Source organism: Rhinatrema bivittatum, chromosome 1, assembly GCF_901001135.1.
Source record: "Rhinatrema bivittatum chromosome 1, aRhiBiv1.1, whole genome shotgun sequence".
Classification (NCBI taxonomy): Eukaryota; Metazoa; Chordata; class Amphibia; order Gymnophiona; family Rhinatrematidae; genus Rhinatrema; species Rhinatrema bivittatum.
The window spans coordinates 286,125,019-286,140,774 of NC_042615.1; the positions used below are offsets into that span (position 1 = coordinate 286,125,019).

At 41.4% G+C, this 15,756-nt stretch overlaps 1 protein-coding gene across 2 annotated transcripts in view; it reads left to right on the forward strand.

Annotated features, from left to right (window-relative positions):
* Nucleotides 1-14,396, forward strand: part of EGF (epidermal growth factor) — a 208,156-nt gene extending 193,760 nt beyond the window's left edge. For both annotated transcript variants that reach the window (XM_029596110.1, XM_029596117.1), the window contains one exon: nucleotides 11,916-14,396. In XM_029596110.1, the coding sequence (XP_029451970.1) occupies nucleotides 11,916-12,151 (236 nt within the window). In that variant the 3' untranslated portion in view covers nucleotides 12,152-14,396. The remainder of the gene's footprint in view (nucleotides 1-11,915) is intronic.
* The last annotated feature ends 1,360 nt before the right edge of the window (nucleotides 14,397-15,756 follow it).

The following is a 15,756-nucleotide window of genomic DNA, read 5'->3' on the forward strand; positions in this document are numbered from 1 at the left end:
CTCCCCCCAGCTCCTATTTCCCCTCCATCCCCTATGTCCCCTCTACTCATATCCCATCCCTGCCCCTCCATGAAGCCATCCTCCAATCCCTTTACCCCCACCCCCTCCTGTAACATACCAAAGTCTCGACTGCTCCCTACTCTTGAGCAGACAATAGTGCAGAGGAGTGATGCACCAGCCCTCCAAGCCTTACTTCCCTTCTGGACTTCGCTCTTAATAAACTGGTATCAGAGTCCCCCTCTTTCAAGAAATGGTAACGAACAATCTACATCAACCACAGGAACAGTAATGGAGCACCATTACTTTATGTTGCCCCCAGGGTCTCCCCAGTAGACATTTCAATTCTCAAGCAACTCTCCTGGGCCACTCATCGTTTGCCCCCTCTTTTGTTGCCAACTGGGACCCTTTACCATTTCACTTTTCGCTAGCAGTTTTTCCCATGCTTTTTCAATCTGCTCATCCTCTGCAGATCCTTCTGCTCTTAGTCCCACTCTCACCAAGGCCTTATGACCCTCCTCCACTGATTTCTCTCCAAGGTGAAGAGGAGACAGAACAGCAGTTGCCATCAATATAGCACATTTCCTTGTTTTAAGACCTCTGTGACCACCTCCATCTCTCTGAACCATCTGAGTCACTGACAATAGATCATTGAAAATTTCCAACCGGTGTTCTTCCCACACAACAGTACTCATTGTTTGGGCTTTTCTTATTATTTACTCCTTAAGAAACATAAGAAATTGCCATACTGGGTCAGACCAAGGGACCATCAAGCCCAGCATCTTGTTTCCAACAGTGGCCAATCATGACTACAAGTACCTGACAAGTACCCAAAAACTAAATATATCCCATGCTACTGATGCTAGTAATAGCAGTGGCTATTTTCTAGGGATGTGAATCATTTTTCTGACGGATGAAAATATCGTAGAATATTTTCTGATCCGTCAGATATCAGGGGGTCACCGAAAGTGATAGGAAAACCCCACACAATTTTTCGTGTGGTTTTCTTATAGTTTTGGGGGAGGGGGGAAGAAAGGGCACACAAAAAAACCCCACCCTGACCCTTTAAATCTAATTAATGAGAATCTCCCACCCTCCCGACCCCCCAAAACTTTCTTAAAGTACCTGGTGGTCCAGCGGGGGTCTCGGGAGCGATCTCCCGCTCTCGGGCCTCAGCTGCCACTAATCAAAATGGCGCCGATGGCCCTTTGCCCTTACTATGTGACAGGGGTTATCGGTGCCATTGGCTGGCTCCTACCAATGGCGCGGGCCCCATTGGTAGGAGCAATGGATGGCCCGCGCCATTTTTTAAGATGGCGCCGACCATCCATTGCTCCTACCATGTGACAGGGGCTGGCCAATGACACCGATAGCCCCTGTTACATGGTAAGGGCAACTTGTCATTGGCACCATTTTGTTTACTGGCAGCCGATGGCCCGAGAGCAGGAGATTGCTCCCTGGACCCCCGCTGGACCACCAGGTACTTTAAGAAAGTTTTGGGGGGGTCGGGAGGGTGGGAGATTCTAACTAATTAGATTTAAAGGGTCAGGGTGGGGTTTTTGTTTTTCAGCTCTGGCGCAGCCGATAAAAAGAAAAAACGTTTGGACCACAGGAAATTGAATTTCTCACGAGTCCACGATACTGATACCGGAACAAATTCTGGTACAGATTCACATCCCTACTATTTTCTAAATCAGCTTGATTAATATCAGGTAATGGACTTCTCCAAGAACTTATCCAAACCTTTTTTAAACCCAACTACACTAACTGCACAAATCACATCCCCTGGCAACAAATTCCAAAGTTTAATTGTGCGTTGAGTGAAAAAAGAATTTTCTCCAATTAATTTTAAATGTGCTACTTGCTAACTTCATGGAGTGCCCTCTAGTCCTTCTATTATCCAAAAGAGTAAATAACCAATTCACATTTACCCGTTCTAGACCTCTCATGTTTTTAAAGACCTCTATCATATCCCCCTTCAGCCGTCTCTTCTCCAATCTGAACAGCCCTAACCTCTTTAGTCTTTCCTCATATGGGAACTGTTCCATCCCCTTTGTCATTTTGGTACCTTCTCCATCACCATCTCTGTACCTTCTCCATCACAACTATATCTTTTTTGAGAAGCAGCGACCAGAATTGTACACAGTATTCAAGGTGTGGTCTCACCATAGAGACCTTGGTGGGGAAATCTCTATAGCAGACAAGTATGTCTTTTAGCAGATTTGGTTTTTGGGATCCAGTACTCTATGCACTCACTCAGTTGTGATGTCTGGGGCATTGCTGGGATCTCAGATCTCCTATTCATAGTGGAGTGAGTTAAATCCTTTGAGTTAAATCCTTTGGACCACTTCTATACAATCCATATACTACTTTCCGGTAGACCTCGGATGTGAATTGCAGCTGATTCTCCAGATTCTCTAACTTATTCCATACCTCTGCAGGGTTAGTCTGCTCTGTCTCCTTGGTGAGGCCCACCAGCTGCTCTGCATGGTCCTCTGTTCAATCTCATCAATATGGCCACCCACCATAATGTTGCCATGCAGCTCTGTAATCATGGCCATGGTAAAACTCATTTACCCCAGTCAAGTTCTCTTTTAATTCACAGAATCAACACTTCAGCTCTCCCCATGAGGTTGCTTGCATTGCGTTCCTTGTACTTTCATTCTGACTAGCACCATCTCAGTTCCAGTCGGCCTGCACATGTGATTCCTTAACTTTGCTAGTGCACTGCACTCCTGACTCGCACATTCCAAAATATGATTTTATTTCCCCGGTTTTTCAATGAGTCAAAATACCTGGTCAGTCAAGCTTGTGTGTCCTACATAAGGGGAGTCATTTCACTTCTGAAATCCTGTTCCTTTGCACTTATTTCACTGAGCCATGCATACAACTTATGCGACCATGCAGGACCATGATGTCACTTCCTCTTCCCTGTTGTCTTTTCTGCCTTGTATCCCCCTTCATGGACCCTTAAAATGCTGATGCCATTCTTGGTGCCAGTTTGCTTCTTGTGCTGCTTTTGAGGTTTTATATCACTGTTGTTGGTGCCCTCTTTTGAAACCTTGGGGTGTTCTTCGTTTTCTTGCTGATGCTTTGCTCCTCTAAAAATACCTTGAGAACTGCCACTACTTGTATCCCTTTGCTCATTAACAGTACCTTAGACTATTCATGTCACTTATGGTGACTCTTTGCCATAGTCTATATGCCTTGGAGTTCTTTTTCCCTTCTGATGATGTCTTCCCACAAATTTCATTAGAATTAATGAGAGAACCTCAATTCTGAAGCTCAAAACAGGCTGCAGTGCTTTCCCTATTGACTTTAATGGCAAATGAATGAATGAATAAAAAAAAATAAAACAAATAATAATTTTTAAACTAATGAAACAAATTGAGGTGCCCATGAAAAAATGAATGAACCAAAATGAATCTTTTTCTCTGAGCATGCCTACAGAAGACTAGCAATAACATTAACCTTGCTTATGATAACTAAATATATATCAAGTATATTACAGTATCAATACCAAGTTATACAGGTATTCATTCTGTCCTATGAAGTGCAGGCTTGCATGTAGCCTTAGTTTGAGTCCTATAAATGTTAGATTTATACATTTTTCTAAGATTTGTCTTTTACCAGGATGAGAGCTAAATCCTGATTCCAGCTCCTCTTAAACAGTCTCTGCAGTAGGCAGACATCCCCTCCAGAGATTTAGATATTCTACAAGTAGTGTCCCCCACCACGCCCTCAAATGTCTCTGGCATGGTGCCTTATCCTGGCTACTTTGAAGACCACCTGTATTGTTTTAACTCTTCACATGCTTTTGAGTTCCTGCCTTCACCTCCCTGTGTGCCATACCAATCTTATTAACAGCAGTTTGAACTTGATGCAATATCAGATGCTTCCTGCGTTTCCCAGTGGTGCTAACCTGCTCTTCATAGAGCTGTGGGATATGTGAAGCCATTTTATGAACCAAGACTTCCACTTCCCTGGGATGAAAGTTGATAATCTGAGGTTTCTTCCTCCTCTGTACTTGGTCTACCACAAACATAAGAACATGCCATACTGGGTCAGACCAAGGGTCTATCAAGCCCAGCATTCTGTCTCCAACAGTGGCCAATCCAGGCCATAAGAACCTGGCAAGTACCCAAAAACTAAGGCCCGGATTTTCAAAAGCCTACGTGATTCAGGCCTATTTTAAAAAGGGGGGTTCGTGAGGGTGGGGGATTCATTTTAAAGGGTCGGGGTGAGTTTAGGGGATGTTTTGGTGTGCCGGTTTTCCTGCCCTCCCCCGATTTACGATTTTTCACGATAAATCAGGGGAATTTCTATTGTATCGCGACTCTTTTGACGATTTTTTTAAATCATCAAAAAACAATGCACATCCCTACATGGTAGTCATGAACCATATTACCCGATATTCCATACTGCAGCAAGTAAAGGTATAATGTGCACAGGTAATCTATATATTTAGCTGATGGGCTAAGTGCACATAAAAATACACATATTACCCAGTTTAGTACATACTTTTACATGCACTGAGAAGCATTCCTGGGAAGGAGGGGGGTTTGGAGTTGGAGCACTGTCAGTATTTCTGCACATACTTTTTAATTTGAAAAAGTCTGTAGATCATTTTCAAAAGGATTTACATGCGTAAATGAACTTTTGAAAATTGCTACTTTTACATGCATAACTCCTTTGGAAATTCACGGCATAGGGATGAATTTTCAAAAGGCTTTACACGCATAAATGGGCTTTGGAAATGGGCTTTGATATATGCTACTTTTAAGGTGAATTTCATAAACCCGGTGTGCGCATCAATGAGGTGATTTGAGCACAAGTCGGGCTTCCTCGCGCCGACCAGATTTTAAAAGCCGATTAGATGCAAGTGTATCTCTTGCAGTGCTCACATCTCACTCCATTTCAAAAAGGGGCATAGTGTGGGCATGGCCTAGGTGGGGCATAAGCATTTCAGGGCATGGCCAAAGATGTGCTCATAAATACTTACGCGCCCAGGTCCACTGCCAGGTAAGTTTACTTCTGCTACAGAGGAGGTGTAAGTTTAAAATAAAAACAGCAATTTCGGAGGGGTTTAAAGGGGTTGGGGTAACTAGGGGAGTGCAGGCTATTAAACCAGGGGGGTTTGGAGGAATTAACTGTAGACTAAGAGAAGTGGTGGATGAACATGTGAAACTGGTCATGGCGTGGCATGCCCATTTTAAAATACCCTGTCTTACGCAGTACAAATCTGATTTACTCTGATATCCTTGCAAGTGCATCATTAGATATCATAATAATTATGTTTTCTTTCTTAGGCTGATGCAATAAAGTGTGCTCAGCCAAGTGCACAGGTTAACCCGCAGCTGGACATGCGTTTCAAATGTGCTAGACTTATACCCGATGCAATAAGGGGATTAGTACATCCAAAATGTGCGTCCAAACAAATGCGTAGCTAATAGTGCCAATGACTTGTAAATACCTTGTAGATGAGGCTATTAGCTATTACCCCTGATGCAAAAAATCACACTTTTTAACACAGCAAATTTAATGCCAGCCCCAAAGCTAGTGTAAAGTCTTCACATGTGTCAAGAGCTCAACTAAAAAACAAAAAATACTATTTTTCTGTGGTTTCTCCTATTTAATATCATTGCAGTACTAAGATCTACTCCTTGTGATGAATAAAATTATAAAAAAATTAAATTTTGGGGGTGCACAATACACAAACAAAATATACATGCTCCATGCAGTGTATATTGTGTGGGTAAATGAACTGTTGCGGGATAAAACAGATGCTCACATTGAGCGTCCATTTTCCTAACCGGTGCACAGCCATGTCTCCTGGGTGCCCAATACTTTTGAGCGTTAGGGATGCACAATTTATTCCTAGCATGTCCTTTTTAGTGCAGTAGCTCATTAGAATATTGCATTGCATGCCCAGGAGAGGTGGAAGTGCGCGCATTGAAAATGGGCCCAATTTGGATGCATGTTTTTACATGTGTGATATTGCATCATGATATTGCAATCTGCCTGAACAATTTAAGTACTTTTTAGATTCCAGATGTGGTCCAACAACTTCCTCTGGTTCTCAGTAGGATTAATGCATTGATCCATTGTATAGGTAGTGCTGCTTGTTCATGTTAAACTAGTTTCTTCCTTTTTGCTTTTTTCCCTTTATTCTCCTATTTTTTGCCACCTCCTTTCTTCAAGTGTTTTCCTTTTATTAGATTGATGATTACATTTATAATTGCTTTCTGTAAAATGTTTTCTTTATTCTATAATTATCTGTCTTTTTCTGTATGTAAGCATTATTGTTTTGTATATAATTATACATTTAGGGGTAGATTGTTTTTTTTTTTAAATTTAATGTTTATTAATCTTTTTCCATAATTTATAAGACTAACAAACTTTTTTAAACATACAATGCAATTATATCCATCCTTATTTCACATTCCACAAGTGAAAAACAAGAAGAAAAACATATGAATTATACATCAATGCCAATAAGGATTTCAAATCACCCTCTTGTATTCATAGATAACTTCGTTAAGGTACGTATGTGGGGGATCCAGACGTTATAAAGATCATTACTTTCCAAATACTATGTCAAAAGAAATCAAAAAGGAAGAGGTGCACATTATCCATATTGCCCTTACTCTAGGATTTAGCTCTCAGTTCCATAATTATCTATAAAGGATCGCAAGTGTATAGGATCATAATACACATATTTGTTATTATTAATATACATTAAACATTAACAAGGATATCTTATTGTTATTTTTGCTCCAAGTTGTCTAGCTTCTTGACACATCTGTAACATTTGCTTTCTACGCTGCTGTGTATTTCTTGCGATATCTGGGTAAATTCTAATTTTCTCCTCGAAAAACAACTTTTCTCTATTACGAAGAAAACTCTTTAAAACCAAATCACAGTCCCCAGAAAAAACAAATGTACACAATACTGTTCCACGGAACTCTACTTGCTCCATTGTAGAAAATTCAAGAAATGCTGTTAAATCAACCCCTATGTTATTAGGGGGATTCTGTTCTTGCTGGGATCCGTCAATCATTTTCTTCACAAAATATATTTTAGTGATAGGTGGTATAGCCTCATTTGAAAATAGTAAAACTTCCTTCAAATATTTTTTAAAGAGGTCACGCAATGAGATCTATTTTATAGAGGGAAAGTTTAGTATCCTGAGGTTTAGATATCTTTGGTAATTTTCCAGCTCTTCCAGCTTTCTCATAGTATTAGCCTCACTTTTAATTAAATTCACTTGGACTTCTTGAACTTTTGTCATAGTCTCTTCAATTTCTTTAACCTTCTTATCATGCGAATCCAATATAGGTTTAATTTCACTGTCCTTTTGTTGTAAGTTGGTTACAGCTGCAGTTAAAGTTACAATTGCTTTTTCTAGAGCAACCAGGGCACTCCATACACTATCCAATGTTACAACTTGCGGCCTTGATAATTTGAAACTGGTATCCAGGCTTACCTCCTGACTCCGACAGACCTCTGAGATTCTCATTCCTCTGTCGGTTCCTCTCCCCCTCCGATGATATTCGCAGCTGCGTTCTCATCCGCCTTGACCTGCATTGCGGTTCTTTGTTGTTCAATCCGCTCTCCTCTGGTGTTCAGAGACGCTGCTGCTCCCATGGCTCCCGATCCAGAAGCAGTCACATCCGCCTGGCCTCCTATGGGCCCCTTCGGCCGCGTTGCCCAGGCCTTCTCGGGGATCGCGCCGTGTGTAGGGGAGAGGGAGTATTGGGCACCCCAGGGCTTAGAGAAGTTGAAATGCCCAACGGCGTCTGAGTTTGCTCCATTCCCGACGCCTCCGCGGGCCGTCTCTGGGGTGGAAGTTGATGCCGCGCCGAAGAAGCCCTCAACCGATGGTTGGAGGGTGTCTGGCAAGGCTGTGGATGCAGAAACCAGCCTTACCTTCCCCTTCCTCTTAGTGTGAGGCATTCTTTTTCGAGGAAGGAAAGAAAATTGAAATGAGTGAGGAGCTCCTCTCGGTGCATCCTCTCCTTACGGCGCCATCTTGGATCCCCCTAGGGGTAGATTTTATAATTTTGTGCGCGCGAACAAAAGTACGCTGGGTTTTATAAGATATGCGCGTAGCCGCGCATATCTTATAAAATCCGGGGTTGGCGCGCGCAAGGGGGTGCACATTTGTGCAATCTGCGCGCGCTGAGCCCAGCGTGCGCTGCCTGTTCCCTCCGAGGCCGCTCCGATTTCGGAGCGGCCTCGGAGGGAACTTTCCTTCGCCCTCCCCCCACCTTCCCCTCCATTCCCCGGCCCTATCTAAACCCCCCTTACCTTTGTTGGCAGATTTACGCCTGCTGAAAGCAGACGTAAATCTGCGCACGCCAGCGGACTGCTGGCGCGCCATCACCTGACCCAGGGACTGGTCCGGAGGCCTCGACCATGCCCTCGGGCTGGCACCACGCCCCCAGGGCCGCCCCAGAAACGCCGCGACATTTACGCGACGTCCCCGACACGCCCCTTTTACGAAGCCCCGGGACTTACGCGCGTCCCGGGGCTCTGCACGCGCCGGCGGCCTATGCAAAACAGGCGCGCCGGTGCACGAGGGCCTTGTGCGCGTAAATCCAGCTTTCCCTGCCCCAACTTTAAATCCCCCCCCCCCACACACACACAAGAATGCCTCTTGCTGTTATGGATTAAAATATGCGTGCAATGAGGTTTCATGCATACTTTTACATGCACATTCTCCTAAATTTATTTATATATTTATTTTATTTCTAAATTCTTTTACACCACCATATCAGGTACCAGACCTGGTCAAAGCAGTGTACATCATTAAAACAGAATAAAAACACTAAATTAAAAAAATACAATGATTTTGAAAGTGCCACTTATACGCATATATAACAGGGTTTTATGAAAGTAAGTTGCTTTCAAAGACAAGCTCTAAATGACTAGAGCATTTTAAGTTCCTAAACCAGGATAGGCCAATAGGGATCCAAGGCACACTCAGACCCAGATATGTAAAAAATAAAGAGTATTTAAAATAGTTTTTCATTTGCGCACAGCTGCCTACCTCCTCATCACAAAACTAACAGCGGGAAGGGAAGAAGAGACAAGAACCAAAACTGGCACTGTAGCATCCTCCACCAATCTCTCTTTCATCCAAGCAGAATCCCATGATGCACTGCAACTGTGCAGAGGCACGTATACAACTAACTCAAGGGTGGAAAGCCTAGCCTCCAGTTTCGTGCTCGATATTCTGCATGAAACTGTCTTATAAAAAGTAGCAGGACATAGGTATATTATTATTCCAAATGAATCACTGCACAGCCAAATAAATGGTATAAACTAAGAGAGGTTGTCTCCAAAAGTAGGCTCAAGCAGGAAGACTTTGTCGCATTCATAGGAGCCAACTTTTGAAAATTATTAGGGGTGTTGGATTCAACAGAAATTACACAACGCCCGCAAAAAAGAAAAAAACTGAAAACAGTGATCTTGAGTGTGACTGACCTGTCAGTAAGTTACAGATTACAGAAAGTACAATATTAGGGAAATGTCTCAGGTTTTGGTGCTGGCCTTGTGGCAGGATATGTTTGTGTTTGGTTTCCTAAGTATTATTTATTTTCGCTTAAATACACTGCCTTGCAGCCTCTCAGGAGAGGTGGTCAACACATTTGTAAATAAATAAATAACAATTTCATTGCTCTTGCTAAAAAACAACAAAGGGGTTATGATTGTTTCAGCTGGTTGAATATGGGAACATTCAAATGGTAAACTCCCTACAGCAAAAGAAAATTCCTTTTCCACTTTTTTCCCTCTGGTCTGTAGCCAAGCTGCAAGTATGCATCACCTCAGTGCTCTATATCCCCCTGCCTCTTTTCTCTCTCTCTCTCTCTCTCTCTCTCAGACTCTAAATAAAAACTGTCACTTTAAAAATATTCATTAGTGAATCCCTTGCTTTTTATTGGCTACTGGGAATATATAAGTAATTATTTTATTTTATGATTGGTAATGTTATACATTTATTCTATATTTTGTTTGTTAGTAATTTTACTGATTCATTTAATTTTATGTATTTATTATACTGTGTTTATGTGTATAACATGGTAAATGTGTAATTGTAAACTGCCTAGTACAATGTTTTTGCTTTAGGTGGTATATAAAAATGTTTAAATAAATATTGCTTACCTAAGCACTGATGCAAAGATATACCATTTGTCAGTTCAAATATAAATTAGTATTTCATAAGTGAACAAGGAAAGGTAATTATAATAAATTCTAGTATTCTCCCTTTTCAGTAATATCTATTAATTTCACTGTTGTCTAATGAATTGCTGTTCTAATAGAATCATATACATAATTGGTATTGATAAGGTCAGTGTTCCCCACTTAACACTTCAAGAGGAAATACAGCTCTCAAGTACCTATCATAAATAAGGTTGATTACACTTTTTTTTCAAACAAACATCCACTGGCATCAACCCTTAGGCATTTTGTCTGTGATTGACAAAAGGACTGCAAAGGGTTATTTACATGTCGCCATTTGTCCTTGTAACTTAGGAATTGCTGGCAGAGGGAGAAATGTTTACTTCAATAAATGCTCCTACAAACCAGTGACTTACAATTGGATATGGGTGGTGTGGAAACCCTAGTTATGACCTATTTTGCTTCTTTTTTTTACATGGCAGTTTCATCCTGCTTCTTTGTACTTCCAGCTTAATCAAAACCAGAACTGAGATCTGTTGGCATCAGCTAACATTCACAACTACCTAGGGAATTTTTTCCTTATTATATATCCTCTCCCAATTTATGTTTAGTTCAGTCATTGCAATTATGATCCTGGGCTGGGGTCATGCACTAGGGTTCCTTCCAAAACCCTGAAACCATGGACCCTGAATCTGGCCACTTAACTGTTAACCTTAAGCATGACTCCCTTCCTCCTTCCCAAGGGCTGTGAAAATTGCCTCTGTAGCAGCCTCAGCCCTGGCCAACCCAGGGAGCCGAAGTCCTGATCCAGAGATCAAATCAGGGACCTTCCACATGGAAGTGCCAGGCATTTACTACTTAAGCCAGCAAACCACCCAGTGATGCTTGAGCTTACTGCAACAGTTGATATAGTAGATGATACAATTTTACTTGATTGCTTATCAAAAATAGATATTGGAGGTACAGTTTTTAAATTTATGCAGGTCATTTTTAATAGAAAACAGAAAGTGGTTATTAGTGGGGGGGGGGGGGGGGGGCAGGAATTTTGTAACAGTGGGCTGGCTTTGCAAAGCCATAATGCATAATATCAATTGCAATTTTTGAGAGTGAGAAAGAGAGAGAACAGCTATAAAGCCTTTCTAGTAGTTAGGTATTTATATCTCTATAGGAGGCCCACCTAGTAACTCGAGGTGAGGTTTAGGTAGTGGTTTTGGAGGTTAGGGTCCATTTTGACATGCAGAGTGAGACGTACATCTAGAACAGTACACTCTTGTGAAGATTTGATGTCCTTCGGAGTGAGGAAACTCACACAAAGATGAGATTTGTACAATGTTCTCTCAACCTAGCTTGATGTTACCCAAGTTGAGAGTCCATCAAGCTAGGTTGAGAGAACATTGTACAAATCTCATCTTTGTGTGGGTTTCCTCACTCTGAAGGACATGCAGGTAAATATACTGGTGGAAAGGTATTGGGGAGTACAGTATAAACTTTCTACACACATGCATACCAAGGCAGCCCACAAATTTTAAAAGAAGACTTATGCATGTAAATCTGATTTGAAAATTCAGGCTGTTATAAAATTACCCTCCCTAAAAGCACATTTCAGTTTTTTGGGATTGCTGCTGAAGGACTGGACTGTCTTTTTTTTTTTTTTTTTTACTGTCCTGTAGAGGAAACTTTAACGACTATCATGCCCATTCCTTTAAATAACAGGTTTTGCACTTTGTCTGCAGGGTGTGCAGAGCCTTGCGAATATAATGGAGAAGCAAGTGGACTGCCAGAAATGGAAAAAACACTGGGATGCTGGCACCAGCTGATTAACAGCAAAACATTAACTTCTCATGAAGTTGAAAAGCAAAGTCCCGAGCAGAGAAGGGGGACTGGAGACCTGCAGAGAAGCCAGCCTCAGCGTGACGGCAGTCTGACTCAGCAGCCAGGGAAGGCCAGCCAGCCACTGCAGCCAGACTAAAGATCGCAAGGGCTGCAGCCCAACGGCTGGAATGAACTTAATATTAAAGAACAGATTTACATTTTGGCCCAAAGCAGGACACAAACCTACGAAAACCTGCAAGTCAGTTGGTTTGCACAGTTTCAAAACATCTTTTGCCCAAGGTTCTTTAATTGTCTGCATATTCAGAAAGGAAAGAAAGTCCACAGGAAAAAAAATATATATACCAGACAAAATGTCCTACAATCTGTGCCTGATTCTTATATTTAGCACTTTCACACAATATTCCCAAAGAACTGGCAGCCTTTTTGTGTCTTACTTTCCCCCGAAACGTAAATCTGGCCCTATTTGTATCTCTTGTGCGGCTCTAGTAAAATAGTGAATTTGTAAAAATCAAACAATTAAAGAGGCAGGCATTGCAGCTGTCAGCACAGGACGGGAGGACCTACAGTAATAGGGTGGGGGCGAGACTGAACAGGAAAATTACATTTGACGTGCTCCATTAACAACTGCTAATAACATGCTGTGCATTACACAGTATAGGTATACTTATGAAACTAAGGAGGTGCACTTATGCGCCATAACAACCCAAGCCCACCAGCACTAAGCATCCTCCAGGCCCCGTGGACACCAATCTGCTCAGGTTTTCAGGATATCCCTAATGAGGCAGTTGATGCCGTGTGCATGCAAACATACCACATGCCTATTCATTAGGAATAGACCAAAAACCTGAGCAGATTGGTGTCCACGGGGACTGGAGGCTGCCTACCTCTGTGCTTTACAGTCGGGAAGCAGGAAGCCTATACTTAATCCACAATTCTTGGCATTCGCTATGCTAAAAAAATGAAGAAAAAATAAACATTACCAATTAATTTTGTTTTAACTGGTGTCAAACTATCTGATGATATTGATGTAAATCCTGTTATTTTTATGTGTGTGAAATTTCTCCCAATTATTATTTATATGCCATTTACTGTAAGTATGTGATTGGATTGTTCTGTGACATGTGAGGAATCTCAGACCAGGTTTCTTCCCAAATGATCTGACTGGATTGTGAAAGCGCTTTCTCAGTGAGGAAGACAAATAGAAAAGCCAGGTTTGAACTATGTTGTTTTTTGACATTTGTTTAAGGGTCAGTGGAAAGGGAAATCATTCACATCGGATTGGTTTGAAGCAGAAAAGCCTCATTATAGGATGCACTGTAAGCATAAGGTACAAGAAACATTGTTTAGAATCTAGAGAAAGGGGTAAGCCCAGTGATACGTGGGTAAATGCGGGCTTACCAGCCTTAAAAAACAATTTGAAAATCCCACACGATCTCTCCCCCTCCTCACGTCACCTTCTGGTGTGCAGGTAAATATGAGCTGTTTCACAGCGTGCATGCTTTTACCCTCACTAAAAAAAAGGGGTAGAGTTAGGTCAGGGGGAAGAAAGCATACATAGAGATTTCATGTTCAAAACTCCATGTGTGCTTTCACCTTTTGACTTCCAAACAGCCTCCATGCAGGTGCAAAGAACACAGGTACTCGGTGAACGTGACCATATAGTCCAGTCCCATATAGTCCCATGGGTGTGGGATACCCCCTGGGACTTGCAAGCTCAGTGGGGAGACTCAAAATGGCCCTCTGGAAAGACAATTTTCAAACTATTTTACCTAGGTAACTAAGCAATTAACTGGGTAAAGTTGAGAAGGGGGCCCCCAAATATTGCCCTCCTGTTCTGTGGATAAAAGTACCCATGCAGCCAGCTCCTGTGTTTCCAATGGTAAACTCTGCAGGGTTTTTCTCTTTGGAAACGTTGCTTACAGGCCCTGCGTAGACTTTCCAAATCGGCCCCTTAATTTGTAAAATTGCTCCCATCCAATGTCTCAAAGGTGCTCCCTGAGGAAATGTCACATTTTGAAAACAGTTTGCAAATGGAGTTTGTATGAGGAAACTCTCGGCCTCCCCCATTCCCCTCACTGTCCCTTCCCGCACAAAACACACACACACACACACACACACACATCAATGTCTCAGGAATTTTTGAGCCAGAAGGAGGAAATGCAAAATGTGTAATATTTATCCCTTGTGATTTATTTATAACAGCAACACCTAAAGGAACTTTCCCCTTTACTTTTCTTATTGAAAATACATGGAAGCATTTTATCAAGGATGCTTTCATTTTTATTAAAAAAAAAAAAAAAAATCCTATGGGTTCACTATTGATGGCACATTATTTTCTGAAGAACACACCACTTGTAGCCTTGCAAGTGAATTTTCAAAAGCTTACACATGCATAAAAGCTCATACGCGTGTGTAGATGGAGCCCGAGTGCACAATACAAATTTTATAAACATGTAACATGCATGTATATATATAGGCCTGCACAAGTAAAAATACCTGTGATAAAGGCATGATAGGGGCATGGTTTGCACATATGTGAGTAGTGAGCTATTTTACTAGTGACTTCCACGTGAATTTCATTGTAACAGACTAACAGCTGGGCTGTGCATGAAATGCTAACAGTTTTCTGGAATAACTTTCTCAGAACAGCTACTTTCAGTCACAACAGCTTTATTCCATGTTCAATATTCAAATTTTCACTCCACGTTCCCATTTTATTACATTTTTAAAGCTAAATGAAAGAATACTGAATGAAATTTAATTTATTTTGGTTTTAAAAAAACAAACATTGTCACCACTGCTAAACTTTCCTCCCTCTCCCACGTGAGTCCTCCCAATCCTCCTCCCGAGTTCCCAAACTCTCCCACGTGAGTCCTCCCAATCCTCCTCCCAAGTTCCCATCCCTCTTATCCTCTTGTTGAAAATTTCTTCACGGAGCATGAGCAATCCCTTGTGGTGCCCGCCCTGCAGCTACTGCTATTGCAAATGGTGTGGTAGAAGCAACCATGGTAGCTCCTGACCCATGAAGAAATTTGCAATAAATTCATAAGAAAGTCTAGGGAGGGGAGGACTGAAAGGAAATAAGAGAGGGCCCACAAGTGGAGGGGTTTTTTTTAGGTTGTGGACCCATTTGTTTACTTTTGTTTTCCATTTTATGTTTTCTGTTTCTTTTGTTGTTTGTTTTTTGTTATACAGAAATGAAAAGAAATGAAACAAACAATAAACAAAATGAAAATGATAAAAATCCTCCAAAGCGAAAAGCAAAACAAAATGAAAAAATGTCTGTGCACACCCCTAGTAATTTTTGTTTCAGAGGGATATAATCATTAGAGATTTTACATTTATATATTTATACTAAAAATATTGCATTACTAAAGCTAAGAAGTTAGATATATAATATCAGTTTATTGTTTGCATTCTGTTTGGCAATTTCTACAAAAATAAAAAAGATACTTCTCCACTTCTGCCTAGTTAATAATTTAATTATTTGTTTATTCAGGGCCCCTGGTCTCCTGTAAGTCTGTGGCTGTAGTAAGGGCCACAAAATTCATCCCTTGCCATGGAATTCCCTCCTTCCCATGGAATCACCATAGTAGATTGAGGCCCAGAAAACTGGTGTGAAGCGTTCAAGATTATTTTGGTCCAGTAAGGGTTTTTTTTCATACCACTGCATTTTCCAAGCTCTTAGGCACAACTCTTTTGCTGAAGGAAACATTTGATATAGAGACAAACCATACAAAA